At 51.0% G+C, this 17,511-nt stretch overlaps 1 protein-coding gene across 1 annotated transcript; it reads left to right on the top strand.

The window, feature by feature from the left end:
• The first annotated feature begins 4,441 nt into the window (after positions 1 to 4,441).
• MLEC (malectin) lies at positions 4,442 to 16,896 on the top strand. The gene is made up of 5 exons (XM_036393255.2): positions 4,442 to 4,631; positions 7,908 to 8,086; positions 9,420 to 9,596; positions 9,753 to 9,810; positions 10,961 to 16,896. Exons 1-5 carry the CDS (start codon positions 4,442 to 4,444, stop codon positions 11,188 to 11,190), a joined length of 834 nt encoding a protein of 277 aa, XP_036249148.1. The 3' UTR covers positions 11,191 to 16,896.
• The last annotated feature ends 615 nt before the right edge of the window (positions 16,897 to 17,511 follow it).

Here is a 17,511-nt window from a genome sequence, read left to right on the forward strand (position 1 = left end):
CAAGCAGCAATAGCCAACCTCACCCTTTTCAGTTCATTTTAAACACAACTGTGAGCACATTTATGGTGGGGCCATGCTGTGGGAGCTGAGCTGTAACTCCACTGGTGTTGGGGATTGGCTGGGAGCTTCCTTGTGTGGCAGTGCCCTGCTCTCCAACCTCTTCACACTCAGAATGCTGCACATGTCTGCAGCAGTGACAACAGCAGCCTCCAGGCCCAACCAGCTGCTTCCAGACACATCAAATCTTACCCTCCTTTTCCCAAGATGCTCCCAAGCTACCACTCTCCCTACTCTACCAGACCTACAGACTCACTCACAAGTTGCCAGGATTAATTTCTGTTTGGCTTCAAATGGCTTAAAAACCATCATCACTGTGTTTCTTGGTGTGATTGGGAGCTGTTTTCCTCTTGGTTGCCTCCTTACTCAAACTGGGAGGTCAAGGACCAATATCCTCCTGCTTCCTCCATCTCAAATCTTTCATTTCCAGGGTTCTCTGTCAGATTCTCAGGTCCACAAATCCATGTCCCAGAGGAGCATTTTCTCTTCTGCTTTCCTGTTGCTGTGCTAACCAGCATAGCTGTAGTGATGGCTGATGCTCCAGTGATGGAAAAACTGTTTCTCCTTATATTTGTGTGTGTGTGTGCATGTTTACTTGTGTTTGCACAGGTGTGTGCACTAGGAAGGGTTTGTGTGTGTGCACATAAAAGCAAGGAGTGCAGATAGGTACCTGGGAGTGAAGCAATAGAAGAGTTTGTATGCAAGTGGGTGTATGCCCACTGTGTGTGTTTATCTATGGAGCTGGTCCCATCTTGGAAATGTGGGTGTGAGCCAAGAAACTGGGAAATGGTTATTTACAGATCTCCACATTTACTGGCTCAGAAGCTGTATTATTGAGGGTGATATTGGAGATGAGGGTGATAAACTGAACAGAGTCCAGAGTCCTGGTATGTTACAAATGTGTTTAGGGTAATACTGGAGAGGGGAAGCCATGTGCAGGCTTGTCTGCCAAAGGGAGTGCTGGTACACAACTGTGCTTCACTTACAGTGGAGCCTGTTGAGGAAGGAGCTGCTTGTGCCTGTGGAGCAGGACAGCTGTGCTGCTGCCTGTGTGCTGCAGGGTGCTGTGCCTGCCTTGGGCACTGGGCATGGCTGGGTGTATGTCTTGTGCCACAACCAACCTGCAGGAGCCCAGGGGATAGTCAGAGGCCACGAGTGTGCTGGCTGCTTCTGCCTGCTCCTGCCCAGACCCTGCCCTGAGCAGTCACATCTTTTGCCCACAGCGTCAGATGGCAGGACAGTGTTTATTGAAAATGGCTCCCACATGTCTGGAGGCTGGGCTGATCCACAGTGCAGCATCACAGTGGCTGGGCATCTTCCCTGCAAACCACGGCCACATTTGCTTGAGCAGGTCCCTGTGTTTGTGGTGTGGCAGAACTGTGCCTGTCATCCCAGGAGTACTAGGCAAAGGCTGGCTGCAGGACACCTCTGTGTCATTGCAGAGGCAGTCCTGGAACCACAGCTACTTCTGAGGAAAGCTGAGTCTGCCAAATCATCTGTAGCTCTGTTCTGCCAGGTCTCACCATGATACAGTGAACAGGTCAGACAGGGCAGGTCTCAAAAGCCTTCATTTTTTTTTTTTCTTCCAGCAGAAGCTCTTGAGCTCCTGTTGCTAGCCTGATTCTACTTTCACAACAAACCCCAAATAATCCCAGGGAGTTTTACTATTTCCTTGTGTAGACATGGGTAGAGATTAAAGGTCCAATCTAAATAATCTAATTCCAGAGATAATCCTTTTGCTCTTATCTTCAATTTCGTACCAGGGAGCTGCTTCCAAGGAGCTCTGCATGGCAGGGCACAGCTGTTCCCTTGTGGGCACCTGAGCCTTGTAGCCCTGTGCCATTTGGGAGGGCTATGGGGCAGTGGGGCTGGCTCACACTGGTTTCTTAGATACCTCATTAGCCACAAGGCCTGCTTCTAACCCACATCTTTTTGCTGCTCTTTTTGGACATCCCAAATGCTGCTCCCATTTTCCAGCAGTGAATGGCTAATACCCTAACCATGTGCCCCTCGTCTGCTCATGAACAATCAGGGTGCTAGGTAGACCAGGCAGGACTGATTCAGTCATTTTGGCACAGCTGCCAGGGGACAGGGAGAGGTCAAGGGATTTAGAAAATGACCCTGAGCCTTTCACTTGTAGGTTAGTGGTGTAAATCCAGCCTGCATCAAGGGACTGACTGATGGCTCAGTGGATTAGTAAAAGGGTGGAGCCTCTGACATCTGGGGCACAAACTGTCATCAAGTTGCTGGTGTGACGGTAAGTATTGATTGGGGACAGCAGTGTAGGACACCACAAACACAGGGCAAACAGCACCTGCCATCCTCTGCCAGGAGCTGTGGCCAGCCTGTGAGCCAGGGTGAGGGGCTCCTCTTGCCCCAGATGAGCACAGCCACTGTCCCTCCTCACTGCTGCTCAGTTAATCCCTCCTGCTTTGTGATGCATGACTGATTCTTGGGAAGTGATCATCCAAGCTAGTTTTTAGAAAATGCTCACCCTGGCAATACCTGGTAACACTTAAAGTCTTTATGTGGTTCAAAGTTGTGTTCCTCACCCACACATCACAGTTGAAAGTGTAGGATTAGGGAGGATCATTTGTAATCAGCACAAATGAGCTCTAAAGAGGCCTCCCTCAACCTCACCAACTGGACAGCATTGTCCTGGCCATGGCTGCTTGCACTCCTTTGGTAACAGAACTTGAGGGACGCCCAACAGGTCACAAACACAGCAGGGATACAGGAGATTAGCCTGGATTTGATCAGATGCTGCCAGGGCTGGGGTCTGTAACGCTGAGATGATTTGCCAGGAATCAGCGTGAGGTGGCTGAATCTGGGGAGATGCAAAGTGTACACATTTCATGCTACTAATCTGGATGTGCTTTCCTAAGGCACACTGTAGTTTTAGGAACCCCTTCCTTGCAGCAGTGCTGGTGTGGGAGTGCAGCAGTGCCATGTCTGTCTTGGCCCAGTTATATCATGAGCCCAAGAACTGAGGTGACAGCAGCAGGAACATGCTTTGGGATCTCCTCCAGCCTGGGCAGAGCAGACTGGGGAGCAGGGGGTGGGTAGTTACATTCTGCCAAACAGTTCACTTCTCCAAGACTGTGTCTGGTTAAGAGGCCCACAGGTGCATTACAAAAGCAACAAATGCATTTAATTCCCAGTCTGCAGCACCAAGTCTTTATTTATAGAAGCAAATGCTTTGTGAAAGACTTGAATTAATAAAATATCACTGGCACTTGAAGCAGCCCCTGCTAATGCAGCTGGTGCCAGGAGTGCAGTCCTGAGGCCTGGCCGGTATCTGATGCCTCAAGGAACACCGTGATCAGACAGAAGGGCAAACATTAAGTTATTTGTTCCCCCTTTGTGTAGAGAGTGAGTTTCATTCGACCTCCCCCTGGAATATCTCGCTCCAGCCACCCAAGACCTTGCCAAGGTCCTCCAGAAAACAAACCCAGGATTTTACATTCTCCTATAAAGTCCAAGCCAGGGCTCAGCCCACTGGCAGTGTCACGGTCACCTCCCTGCCTTCCCCTTCACTGCTCGCTTTGCTTCGCCCGCAGATTATTCCGGTGCAAGGTGCTCGCACGCCACCGGCCGCTTCGCTCCTTACCGGGCGGACGGCAGCTGCCTATTCCCTTACTCCATGGCAGCGGCGAACGGGAGAACCAGCGAGTTCTGCCAAGGCAGCGAGCGGGGCTTGGCAGCCGCTGTTCAGAGCAGAGCGGGCACGGAGCTACCGGGGACGTGCCGAGGAGCCGCCCCCGACAGCGGTGGAGCTCCCGCTGCCCTGGGTCCGCTTCCAGCCCCTTCCCCGAGCACACCGGGTGCGCTCCGCTCCGCGCTGCCGCAGCGCCGCCCGTTGCCGCGGCAACCCTCCGTCTGCGCTTCCCGCCGCCGCCCCGCCGTGCTCCGCGTTCCGCCGCGCTGGAGCCCCGCGATTGGCGGCGCGGAGGGGCGGGCTTTGCCCACCAGCCGCCGATGCTCAGGCCAGCTCGCCGGGCTGTCCCCGCTGCGGACACGGCGCTGGGGAGCCTCGTCCGTCCCCGCCGCGCCTTCCGAGGGGAGCCGGTTCCACACCCATTCCGCTCCCTGCGCGAGCGGTACCGGCCCCGGGCACCCCGGCCCGCAGGGACCCGGCTCCCCGCGCCGCTCCCGCCGCTGTCCCCGCGCCGCTCAGCCCAACCCGCCCATCGCCGCCGCTCATTGGCCCGCCGCCTTATGAATATGCAGATCCAGGCCCGCGGCCGTCTAATGGCAGGCGGGCAGGTAATTAATATTCTCATTTCGGCGCGCGGATTGGCCGATGCTCGTTCCGCCCCGGCAGCGGGGTAAGCCGCCCCCTGTCGGCGGCAGGAAGGGGCGGGCGCGGCGCCGGGAGCGCGACATGGTGGGCGCTCGTACGCGCGGGGCGCCGCTGCTGCCGCCCGTGCTGCTGCTGCCGCTGCTGTTGCGGGGCGCGGCGGGCGGCATCGCCGATAGCGTCGTCTGGGCCGTCAACGCGGGCGGCGATGCCCATGTGGACGTGAACGGCATCCACTTCCGCAAGGACCCGCTCGAGGGCCGCGTGGGCCGAGGTGAGGGCGGGGGACACGCCGCGGCCGGGGGGTTTCGGCGGGACAGCTCGCGGGGTCCCGCTCGGCTCCGCTCCGCTGGGGCTGCGGGGTCCCGCTGTGCCGGCGGCGGCCGGGACCCGCGCGCCCCCGGCGCCGTCCTGCCCGCTGCAGTCCCGGCGGGTCTGTGGGTGTCCCCGCAGGACGGCGGGGGCTCCTCTCCCGCAGCCGCCCGGGGACGGTCGTGGTCCGAAGGCAGCGCCGGCACTTGTCACAGCGGGACCACGGCCACCCCTGTTCTCCCGCCGGGCCCAGCTGGGGCTGCATCCCTCGTCCCCGTGGCGGTGCGGGCCCGGGGCCCCAGAGGCGGCGGGATGAGCCCTGCGGGATGGTGTTCTGCCCTCGGCCCGCGGGGTTGTGTAATGCCGGAGGGGAAGTGGCTCCGCGAGGGTTGCAGTGGGATTTCGGCTGGAGAGGCGGCCGGAGCAGTCGAGCTGCCAGCCCTGCCGCGTGCGCCCGCCGGTCTCTTTTTCTCTCCCGTTTTCCGCTGAAGAGCCCGTGTTCTACAGCAGGAGCCGCCGGTTCACAGCCCAATGCGCAGCGCGCTCAGTGCAGTGGGAACAAGCTTTTCCAGCCCTCTGCAGCCGGATCTGGGTCGCGCACGATGGGGGCTGATGCTTGCAGCATTCTGGACCCGACAGCGAAGAGCACAGGCTGCTCGCTGGAGCCCCGGTGCTGGGCCCCGCAGGGGGAAGGTACAGCCGGCTGGTCTGCTCCATGCCCCAGTCCGTGGCTGGCTGTTCAAGGGCAGCGACACGAGCAGAAGTAGAGGCAGATGGGAAATCATCGGCTGCTCTAACTACCAAGTCAGTAAAATCTTCAGCCTACTATTTAGGACAGGATGGGAAGCTAATTGCACTTGGATTACCTTTTCCTACTTCCCCCAAGACCACCACAGTTTGAATTGTGCATGTTTCTGATAATCGGTGTACCAAAACTTAGTTGATTCACTTATATAATGAAAATCTAGCTGTGTTGAACTGCTCTGCTGTCAGTTACAGGTGAGTGGTGGAATGTGGAGATGAGCTCTCTGTTCATTTTTCAGTCTAACCTTTGCTGTTTCCATGTAGGATGGTGAGGATTTTCCTGTGCTATACAGCTGGAACTGTTATTGCTTGTCCTGCATGAGTGCCATCCCAAATGGAGAGCCTTTTGGCTACAATGGAGATCACATTTAAATTCTGATAGGTTTTTTCATACCCATGGAAGCTGCTGCTCCAGTCACACAGGGTGCCCTGATCACTGTAGGTCAGCTTCCCTTCATAGACCTCTCATATGTGTGACTTGAATGTCCTTGTGGACTTGAACTATTTATTTCTGAGTTGAAGAGAAAAAAGGGTCTTTTTCAAGCACATTGTAACATGCACTTCCTTTGTGGAAAGCCCGTGGTGTTTCCTCTGAGCAGCAGGCTGTTACAGTAATCCTGCATCAGCCAGTGGTGCCAGGCACAGTGGAGACTTTACCCCTTTGAGCTCTCAGCTGCCTTTCCCTCAATGGCTTTTTATTGCAGCATTGTTCATTTACTCTGGGCTCCTCTCTGTGTTGATAGGCATGTAAGGGCTATAGCAGAAATGTATGGCTGACTGGGAGGAAATGACCTAGGGATAATAATTCTGGGCTGTACTGCCTCTGGGCAATTTAAAACCTTTTTTCTCAAGCCTCCATTCAGCTGCTGTGCCCTAAAGGACTGACTGTGCTGATGGCAATTACAGAATAGGCAGGTGCCAAACATAGTTGAGTTACAGCTTGGTGTGTACTGCTTGCTCCCTGTGAGCACCCAGCGTGCTGTAAAATCCATCTTGCTTCCACAGCTCTTGTCAACAGAGCTCTGACATGCAGGTGACAGGTCTTCCTCTCCAGTTACCTTCTTGGCTATTAAAGGACTTTCTTCCTGTGCAGGCTTTCCTTTAATAGGAGCAGCCTTCTGTGGAGTCCTTGGTTTGCTATCACTGTAATCTGTAGCTGGCCAGAAATATCTGTGTGGGAGGACAGGTTAAACTTTTCACCCTCTGTATTTCTGGTGGTTAGAGTCCTCAGTCTTTATGCCCAATTTCGAGTGGTAAAGAGAAGTGGAAGATTGCCTGAGCAGCTCTGTGTGAAACAGGAGACTAAGAACTGGCATTAATTTCCTCTCACTCGTTTGCATTGGCTCTGTCTTTGGCAACGTGTGCTGGGTTAGTAGCTCTTGCTTTGTCTTGGCCAGTGCAGTGTCTGTTCCCATGGAAATGGGGCTGGGAGAGGTAAGTGTCAGCAGAGAGCTTCGTCTGGATCAACTTCTGCCTGAAGTGCCAGTGGATGGATGGTGTCCACAGTCGTCCCTCCTGCCCCTGCTTCGCTGGGAGCTGTTTGATGTGCAGCCCTGGAGGCATTGCAACAGTTTGCATTTATACCGGAACCCTGATACAGTAGCAAACCAAGTGGGGTTAAAGTTGTCGGGGGCTGCTGTAGAGGTGATGAAACACTGAAAAGAGGCAAATTTTGTGATTTCTCTTATTTTGTCAGTTGTTGTACTGTTTGGGCCCTTCTCGGGGGCTCTTTGCATGCCTGCAGACAGCACCCATTTCAGCTGGGTGGTTCTGGGAACATCGGCTGATGGAGCTGCTGGTGCTCTTGAAATGCTTGTGTATCTTTCTTGCTTCCTTCATCCCGTCTTCATGCTGGCAGGTATTGTGGGCCTGTGGTGAGGAGAAAGGGCTTTGTAAGGTGCCTAATGCTTTTCACCCTTCTGCCATTCCCCAGTTCTTTGTTGAGGGGGATGAGTCTCTAAAACCCAGTGCTATCAACTGCTAACTTCAAATCTGTTGCGTCAATAAGTTGAGTCAATCCTATGCCAGCTGTTTTAGTTTTGTACTTGGAGTCTGAAATTTGAAAGTATTGTAAAAATATTCTAGGTGTTTTCTCTCTTTAAAGCAAGAGCCAATGGCCAAGTCCTTTGGCTTTGTGTAATATTTTTGAAATAGACTTTTCTTTCTGAAATGGTGAGAGTGAGCTTACTGTGTCTTAGACTGCAGCAGGTCTCCAGACACGTTTTCTTACATTTCTTGAATTTTGGGGCTTTGGCTTGTTGTGCTTCTGCCCTGGTAGTGCTGCCACCTGGTCAGAACAAGCAGGGGAGACTGAGGAGGTCTTATGAGTTGCAAGTGCTAATGCCACTTCTGGAGTTAAGTGCTTCAAGAATATATAAAATGTTTCTTCCTCACAATGTAACCCTTCTCTCACTCCTTTTTGCTCAAAACCCAGCCTCTGACTATGGTATGAAGCTGCCAATCCTGAGGTCCAACGCAGAGGACCAGATTCTGTACCAGACCGAGCGCTACAATGAGGAAACCTTTGGCTACGAAGTTCCCATCAAAGAGGAGGGTGACTATGTGCTGGTGTTGAAGTTTGCAGAGGTCTATTTTGCACAGTCTCAACAGAAGGTAAGCAATAGCTCCTTGTGTGTCTCTGATGCGAGTTCCTGGCTAGGACTGTGTCTGCTCAGGTTACCTCTGGTGCTTTGCACGCTGGAGGAAGGAATAACTTAACTGAGGTCCCAACCTCTGCCAGGCTCTGAACCTTTAGAGCTCTTTTCCACATTCTAGCTGTACAGTTGGACTGGAAAACTTAAAGTATTCAAACAAACATAAGCAACTAAACATAACTAGCAATAGAGTTTTACAACCTGTTTAGGCTGTGCTAGCTTTGAGAAGTTTTTTTTTCCTTTTTCTTGAACACTCGATTCTGACTGGACAGCATAGTTATGCTGGAGGAAGTATTGCATCGATTGAAGCAGGGAGGTGGTCTGGGTTAAATAGCCTACTCAAAACAATTTTTACAAATGTAGTAAGACTTGATACTGGTTCAGTCTGATCATGAAAGTAGAGGTAAATTCATCTGCTTTTTGCTTTTTAGAGAAGAATAATCCTTGTCCATTTTTGAAACCCCTCATGTACAGAAGTGGAAACAGAAGCAAGCAGAACTCAAAGTCCTGTGATAAATTGGGGTAGGAGTGGTTTGGGTTTTAGTCTGGCTTTCCCCTGATTCCATCAGCTTCTTTAGGGCAGATCTCCTTAAGCACTGTGCTGCCTTCCTGCCAGAGAAGTATTTCAGGGAGCAGAACTGGTGGGGCTAGCTTACAGAACGGATGCAAAAAGCAGCCTCAGATTAAACTGAAGGGCTGAGGTATCTTTGGTTCCTCTTTCTTCATGTGGTTCTGCTGGGATTCCCCAGGTGCTGCGTGAAGTTTGAGTCATTACAGCGCGGACAAGGACTTTCACTCTGAGTTCACAGATGTGGTTAGCAGTTAAACATTTTACCTCCTTCAAACCCTGTGTTCTTCACCAGCTTGTTTCCTCTTCTCTGTTCTGCTGCAGGCTGTTAGTTAGAAATGGCTTCATTCCCTAGGGTGTGGTGTGTCACAGCCACCCCAGAGTGATAGGAACAGGTCTTCAGACAGGGGAAGAGTTGTGAAAGAGAAGCATGAATAAACTAGAATAAAAATGTGCTGTCCTCAGGTCTGAACAGCAGATGTAGGGGCTGTTTTAAAAGGAGGAGGTAGATTTCAGGGTATTTGGAAGCATTGTTAATGCTTTAGTGTCTTTACCTGGCTGGTTTTTGGCTTTGAATCCTTGCCAAAGGAGTGGGCCAGGACATGTTACAATGCTTTCTGGCTCTGGGTGCATAAAAAGCAGAGACCTTTCCTGTTCTGTTCCCATTTCAACTGTCACATGCCTGAATCTGCTCTGACTCTCTGTCATTTCTTCCACCCTGAAGGTATTTGATGTTCGCTTGAATGGCCACGTGGTGGTGAAAGACTTGGACATTTTTGACAGAGTTGGGCACAGCACAGCTCACGATGAGATCATTCCCATGAGTATCAAAAAGGGAAAACTGAGTGTCCAGGGAGAGGTTTCAACATTCACAGGAAAGCTCCACATTGAGTTTGTAAAGGTAATAAGCTTTTCAGGGCAGAGCCTTGATCTTGCCTTTCCCCTTCTTACTCAGTCATGTGCAGCTCTGTGCTGGAGGAGGAGAGCTGTTGGTAGCTGGGGAGACCATTCCTGATCTCAGAGCCCCAGCACTGACTGCTGCTTTTGCTTTTTCTAGGGCTACTATGACAATCCAAAAATCTGTGCCCTATACATCCTGCAAGGAACAGTGGAAGGTAAGCACAGTTTCTGAGCCAGAAGGCTCTTCCCCCTTGGAGAGCAGCCTGTTGCTTCTCAGACTATGAGATCATAGCTTTTCTGACCCACATCTGCCAAAATTGTTTCTCTTTCACTGAGTTCCCACAGAGTGCGGTTGCAGAGTGAAGTAGGTGTGCACTGTCCTCATTCTCCTCTAAGTCACAAAGCTTGTGTCATTCTGGAGTGAGAAAAATCAATTTGTTTTGGAATTTCCTGTATGTGGGGGAACATGTCTGGTCAGTCTCAGCTTATAGCTACAGATAAATACCCTCTGGCCTTGGATGTCAGCAGCAGCCCTGCAGACAAATAATTTTCAGCTATTTTAGCTAGTGCTTAAATATGTCTTACCTGGAGCTTTGTTTTGCCTTTTCAGCTTTAGGACAAGGCAGTATTTTTTTCCCAGATACCAGTTCCTCTGGATAGCTCCAGGGAGTGCTGGAAAGGTCCTTGTTCTTTTATCACCCTCTTTATAAGTGAACTGGAATTGGAGCCCCTCTAGCTCCTGAACTAGGAAGGTTTAGGTTCCCTCTCTGACCAAAACATCAATTTGCTTTACTATGGGATGGTCAGGTGCTGGTGAAGATTTGGTAAGAACCTTGTGGCCAGCTGGCACCTGCAGCTCAGGCCCAAGGCTCTGAAGGCTGGATTTGAGTGGGGCTTGGCCATGCTGCTCTCCCAGCTCTAGCTTTGAGGGGTGCAGTGATGTGGAGTAGGACTGCTTCTGAAAAGGGATGTTTCTGTTCCTGTTTGCACCTGCATCTGCTGGTCCTGCAGGTGCTTGTTCTTGACTAGATCTTACTGAGCAGCTGCAGTATCTGAATGTGTGCTCTACGTGTGCTTTTGTGCATTAACTTTTCTGTGTGACACATTGATGGTGTGGAAGGATTAAGTTTTTATGCAGGCTGGATCCTTGGAAGCTCTTATCTTGCAAAGAAAATAAATAGTGGTGTGATCCTCTGTGGTAGAAGATATTCCTCTCTTCTGGGGTGTTCTGGTTGTGGTTTTGGTGGGGTCTCAGGTGCCCTCTGGCTGATGTTCATGTTGGACTGGGGAGAGGGGAAGGAAGTGTCTCGAGTGGACTCCAAATTTACATCCTGCCTGCTTGCCACCTTTTGTCTTGTTCAACAGATGTTCCAAAGCTGCAGCCACACCCAGGCCTGGAGAAAAAAGAGGAAGATGATGATGAAGATGACTATGATGATGGTTCCAGTGTCAAAAAACAGGCAAATAAGAACCGGGTTCAGTCAGGCCCACGCACACCAAACCCCTATGCCTCGGACAACAGCAGCCTCATGTTTCCTATACTGGTGGCCTTCGGTGTCTTCATTCCTACCCTCTTCTGCCTCTGCCGATTGTGAGAGCAAGCCCCACAGTGCATCAGCCCAGGGGCTGGGAGGGAAGGAGTTGGACCAAATATGGTTGCTTTCAATTTCTCCATATTGTTCATAATTTAAGGGAAAAAAAAAAAAAAAAAAGAGATGATTCATTTGGAATGAATAGCAATGAATAGCAGGTCCAGGTAAGAGGGAGCTTACCTTCCCCCTGCCAGCAAGCAGCAAGGCCCTCGCCTTCCCCTTCGCACCATGTGCAGCCTCTGATTCTCCCTGGGGCATCCAAGAGTGAACTGAGTCCTGGCTGGGTGTGTTTTGGGCCATGAAAGCTGGGGCTGCCAGTCCTGGGCCGTGTCCCACACTGAGAGAAAGCCATGTGCTGTAGGATCTCTGCCTTTACTGGGTGGAATACGGTTCCTTAAGCAGGAAAGCAATTCTTAAAACAAGGCCGGGGTACACATTTTGTCCAGGAGTGTGGAAGTGTTGTGGTGCTGTTGGGTGTCAAGCGACTGCAGAGGACAGAGCCTGGCTCAGCATCTCCCTGAACGTGTGCAACACAGTGTATGGTACTCGCCTGCATAAAGATACCAAGGCTCCAGACCAGCCTCCGTGGAGACAGTTCCCTCCTAAGACTGCAAGCTGTGCCAGGAGCAGAGGGATTTATCTGGCCTGATTTGCTGCACCAGTTGGGAGAGACTTTCCTAGTCTGGCAATTGCAATGTTTGTTCCATCGCAGAGGGATTCTGCTGTAGCCTGCGAGAGGCTGACGTTGTTAGCGTCTGATCAGATGCACTTGTTTTCTGTATTGATTATGGCTTTTTTTTTTCCTTTAATATCCTTTTATTTTCAAAGGTTTTGTTTTAAGCCCAGTTCCTTGTTTTGCCTTTCCTAGCAAGTGACCTCTGCTTTGAAAGAAGCTGAGAATCAGGTGAACTAAAGAGGAGGTTCAGGGCTTGTTCCTTTACCTTCCTCATGGTGAGCTCCTTTCTCTGTGACTAAACAACCTGTGCTGTAGGACAGAGAGCAGAGCAACCTGGTGGATGCTCCCTGTGGTCTCTCATTCCCTCTGTAGGGACCAGCCCTGCCTGTGGCAGTGAGAAGTGGAGCTGGTCAGTGTTTGCAGTGAGTGAGTTTGCATATCCAGGCCCTGTAGTGAAGGGGCAGATGTCCAGCTTTTCAGTCCTGCAGAGCAAGGTGGTTTGTTTTCATCCAGAGCTCTGGAAATGAGCAATGCACGGGAGACAAGGTCACCTGCTTCCCCCAGGGATATTTCTGCAAGAAGCTTCTGTTTTCACATGCAGAGCCTGTGCCTGCCTGGCAGAGGCTGAACAGAGAGAAAGCCACTGCTGTGCCTTCTGGTCCAGAGCTGCAGGCCCTGAAGAACTGCCTGCCCACAATCTTGGCCTCCAACATGTTGAGCATTTCTGGCTGACCAGGAGGGAGATGTTCTGTGCTGGAGCAGGATCCATCCCAGGCAGGGTTGGGTTTTTGTGGATCAGCTTTGTTGCTGCTGAGCTCTGGGCTCACAGAGCACTTTACCTCACGCTCTCCCCGTTGTCCTCAGAAGTGTTCCGTCTTTCCCTGGAGCAGTGGCACTGAGCAGTGACCTCTGCTGCTCTGCCTCTCTGGGTTTTCCTAGCAGTTGTTTCTGGGTTCAATCCCCTGCAGTGGCTCAGCCTTTCTTTGAGCAGGGCCAGCAGAATTACCAAGTTTCTGGCCAGGGAACTGGAGGAGCAGCCTGTTCTGTTCTGCTGGGCCCAGAGAGCTGAAGGCTTCCCTTCCTCTTATCCCTCAAGCTGTGATAGGAGCTGTCAGCTCAGGGTCTCCAGAGTGGAAGCTGAGGGAGGTGACAAAATGCTGCTTTCTGCATCAGTGCCACTGAACCTTGCCTTTCTGATCACATCACTGCTACAGGCCTGACCCTCATTCTGTATCTGTGAGCTGAAAAACAAGCAGGACCTTCATTATCTTCTCTCTAACTGCACAAGGGGTAGTTTGGGATGGAAGGAAGAGACTTCCTGCCCCAGTTAAAGGAGAATCCAGGCTTTAGAGAGAGCAGATCTTGAAGAACAAACCTTAGGATGAAAGGTGGTAAGCTTGAAGCTGTCTGCTTCATCTTCTAGCTACTGTTAAAATCCTAATACCTACAAAACTATTATAAAATATGAGCTCTGATTTGTTCAGTGACACTGCCTGCAGAAATTCTCCAGAATTTTTGGGATTGCTCTAACTGGATTGAAGAGACATTTAGATCTTTATCAGTTTGAGAATCATGAACTGTGCTGATTTGTTAAGCAAAGAACCTGGGGTTGAAAGCAGGCGTCTCTCTAAGGAGCTGCTCTCCTCCAGGCCTTTTAGGGTGCATTTTATTTGAGCATCCTTGAAGCAAGGAATCACTCAGCTTCTTGTGGCTCACCCAGTAATCTCAGCACCTTGCCTACCATGGGTGTGTTTAGATGTGCAGAAGTTTGAGACAAGTCTTTTAGGATAGTTTATGCTGGCCTCTCCTAGCAGCCAGGGCATCCATTTGGTGCCATCAGCTGCCCCAAGGCAGAGCTGTACAGGGTGTGATCCAGTTTGTTCTAGTTGCTCAGATCAAGTGAATTTGTCTTATTTGAATAAGAATAGGGAGGAGAAACAGTTCATCCATCATGGCTTCGATTTAGTTGTTTTGACTCTGGATTTGTGCATCCTTCTCACTACAAAGCTGGTTTCTAGGGGGTTCCTGACCCTGTTAAGGTCCTGTGAGCAGTTTCCTTCCTGGTCCATCCCCTCCTGAGAGGTTTGCTTTGGAAGAACCCTTCAAACAAAGCATGTGGGAGCAGCAAGGATGGTGGGGGCTGGCCAGTCAGCACCTTTCTGGGAATGGAGTACTCCAGCTCCCCTGGCCACCTCTGTCTAGTATCTGCAAGCCACACTCAGGGGTGTAATGAGGTACCTGGTCCTGACCAGGGAAAGAAAATGTTTGGGCTGGCTGTAGCTTTCCAGAATAGGTGTTTGAGGGACTATCCAAGACATTGTTTAGCTGAGAGGTCAGAGACAAGCCTGTTTGTGCTGATTCCTCTGCCAGCAGCAGGCAGATGGAGTGCAGCAGTGTGGGGAGCTGGGTCAGAACAGACCCTGCTTGATTCATGTTGTGTAGAGAGGGGCAGATACAGCAATTTTAGTAAAGCTTCCACTTAATAAAGGGAAAATCACTGTCTATGATGATTCAGGCCCGGATCCAGCCTCAGAATAATGGTTCCAAAGCGTATTTTAATTGTCCCATCAGCCCCTCCTTTAAGCCAGGCTATTGAAGTCTTCTGTGTGTGTGACTAAACATCTCTGACCCTTTTGAGTGTCCCAGGTGGCAGTGAACAGAAAGCCAAATGAATTCCCTTCTCTTTTTGGTGCCTTTGTCTCAGGCTTTGAATAAAAGTCTATTTGATGGAGCTTCTTTTTTTTTAAGGAGCTTCTGAGTTTTTTCTTTTTTTCAAGGGACAGGCATTCCCTGCCCTTGAGATCAGATGGGGACTGTCTCCCTGTCCTCAGATGCCAGCTCTGGAGGTCACAGCTGAAGTAGAGAACTGTGAGCAAGTATCTTTATTTTCAGCCCTTGAAATCAATGGAAGAAAAGTCTAGCAGGGGATAGAAGAACTTGAAGAGCTCCTTCAGGTCTGGTGTGCCCCAGAAATCGCCTGAAGGCAGGATGGAGAACTTCCAGACAGTCTGGTGCTTGGGCGTCTGTGCAGTTCAGAGCTGAGTGAGTCACGCTGGGTCCTGGGAGCTGTTTGGCACTTACAGCTTCTGGGTGCAGAGTGGGGCTTGGGGGGTCCTGCACCCCTGATTTGCTCACTGAGGGCTTGCCCCGTGCTGCTTAGGTCTGAGCAGAGCAGGGACCTGTGCCTTGTCCCTTGGCCTTTAAGTTGAAACAGGATTGCAACAGCCAGGGAGGTGTCTTGCTACAGGAACTCTGGGCTGAACGAGCCTGTTGCTGATAGAAAACAGCAGGAGGGAGAGAGCCAGGAGAGCAGCTTCAGCCCTTGATGTGAGACAGATTCTGAGCAGCTGTGAAGTACCAAGTGTGTCAGGCTCTGTTTGGTGCTCAAATGTGGGAGAGATCTGTCTGCTTCTTGCACGTATGATGGGGAGGGAAATATCCTTGCTGAGAATCCAAGGGAAATGGGAACTGGGCCAGCACTGAGCTGATTTACCTACTGGCACTTCTGCATCTCCACAACAAATGCCAAAGCCTAATACAATTCAAGGATGCTATTTTAACGTCGGCCTGGTTCCACCAGTCTGTCTCCACAGGCTGGTCCCACAGAGGCTCACAGAAATATTCTCAACGGCACAAACACGCCAGGCTGGAGCTGGGAAGGCTCAGAAACGTGATCACACAGATGGGCCTCCTGTGCTGCACCCCTGCTTCGTGCTGCCCAGCAGGTCTGGGGCACATGCATTCACCTTGGATCCAAATGGATTTGACCCAGGAGTATTGTAGCATTGAAAGGTGCTGGGCTGGATGGGAGAGGTGAAAGCAGGTCCATGTCTTCCGGGACTCTGGCTTGCTCAGAGTTTATTGCTGTATATTAAATACTATTTTTGGAGATTGAGGGGAAGATGAGGGTGGGGAGGGATGTGACGATGCTGTCCCCAGTCTGATTGGTGGGATGCTACTGCAGGTTATTGATAGGTTTTGATTTTTTTTTCCAAAAAGTGCTTTATTTAAAAAAAAAAAAAAGTGAACAGAACAAGTGCTTTCCACCCTCCTGGAAACTGTGCTGGCTGATTAGCAAATGTGAATAATCTTCTGCAAACATCAAAGGTTTCTGCTAAAGAGTTTGTGTGATGGAGATTTGAAGGCAAGGGGCAAAGTACAGCTTGAACCAGTTTAGCTGGGAAGAGTGTGAATCCAGGAAATGCAGGATCTCTGCCCTGGAGGTGTCCCCTGTCACACTTAATGGGGATGTGCTCTCCTGTGCTACCATGGCTGATCTGTCACACTGTGGCAGTTCCTGAGCTGGTGTTCTGGAGCAAAGCAGTGGCTGGAAACTGGCTGGCAAGTGGGGGGCCTGAATTTTTAGTGGTTTCCTCGTGGGCTTTGTGCATTCAGGGCTTTCCCACTTGAGAAGCAGCTGGGTTGGTAAGGGCGCCCTGGAGCCTGTGAGAGCAGAGGCAGGATCTGTGCTCCATGCCAGGAGGCAGCAGCCAGGCCTGTGAGAGGTGGTGGTGGTGTTTGGGCCCTGTTGGGGTAGCAGCAGTTGGCACATGGTCCCACCCTCCATTGTGCCTGCCTGGGGATGTGTGGAAGTGACCTGTGCCACTGGCATTAAGGACACAGCACAAACTGCTTAAAGCTGCAGGTACATTCCCTGTAAAGGCTGAAGCAGTGTGAGGAGAAATCTCCATCTGTACATGTCACCAGTACAAAGGGTTTTTGAGGAGGATTTTTTATTTTACTGCCCAATGTTTTGTGTTATAACAACTTGCAGTGACATTTTTTTAGTTTGTTTTGCAGCAAGCTTGGGCCCTAGGTGAAAAGCACAGATACCTATTTCTGATTGCATCAGCCTTGCAGGGACTAGTTTGGGGGAGATGGGCATGGGGTGGGTTATTTTATTTTTGGTACACGGTAGCAATTTTATTTTTTAATTTTCCCAGGATGTTTGGCTGAGGGAATGTTCTGAAATCTACTGTCTGGCAGTTTAACCAGCAGTGTGCTAAAGGAAAATAAACAAAATTATATTGTCAGTTGGATGAGATGGTTCCTCTTTTCTGGTGGTGGGGGCAGAGGAGCCCCCTCTGGTTTACACCCACACGAGGGAGGCTGAGCCTGGCTGACTGCTGGGTAACACCGTGCTGCTGCCTCCAGTACAGCCCTGGTGATTTCTTGCCCATTGTTTTGAGTGATAAAGTGCAAATCGAACGGTACAACATCCTCTTAAAAGTGCTGATGTGGTTGTTGCTTCCTGCTCAGAGCCGGAGCACCAGAGAGATGTAATCTGCTTTCTGGGCTTTGCAAGCTGCCTCCCTGTCAGCTTGAAACCGTGTCAGAGGCAGCTGGGGCTGGAGCTGGAGCAGAGAGAAAGCAGCAGCCTTGTGCTCCAGGTGCCTGCTCTTGCGGAGGTGCTTTTCTGGAAGGCCTGGGTCTGTCCTTCCTTAGGGATAGAGGCACCAAGCCCATGCAGCAAGGAGGATTTAGGAGCACTGGTGCAGGCGGTTTTTTTGAAATAGCATTTGGCTGGCAGTAGGAGGAGTGTGCTGCTCACAAGCCACAGCAAGTGTCACAAATCACTGCTCAAAATCTGCTTCCAGTCATCGTGAGCATGTTCAGTGTTGGCTGAAGTCCGAAAAGAGGGTGCAGAT

The sequence above is a fragment of the Molothrus ater genome, chromosome 18, assembly GCF_012460135.2.
Source record: "Molothrus ater isolate BHLD 08-10-18 breed brown headed cowbird chromosome 18, BPBGC_Mater_1.1, whole genome shotgun sequence".
Lineage (NCBI taxonomy): Eukaryota > Metazoa > Chordata > Aves > Passeriformes > Icteridae > Molothrus > Molothrus ater.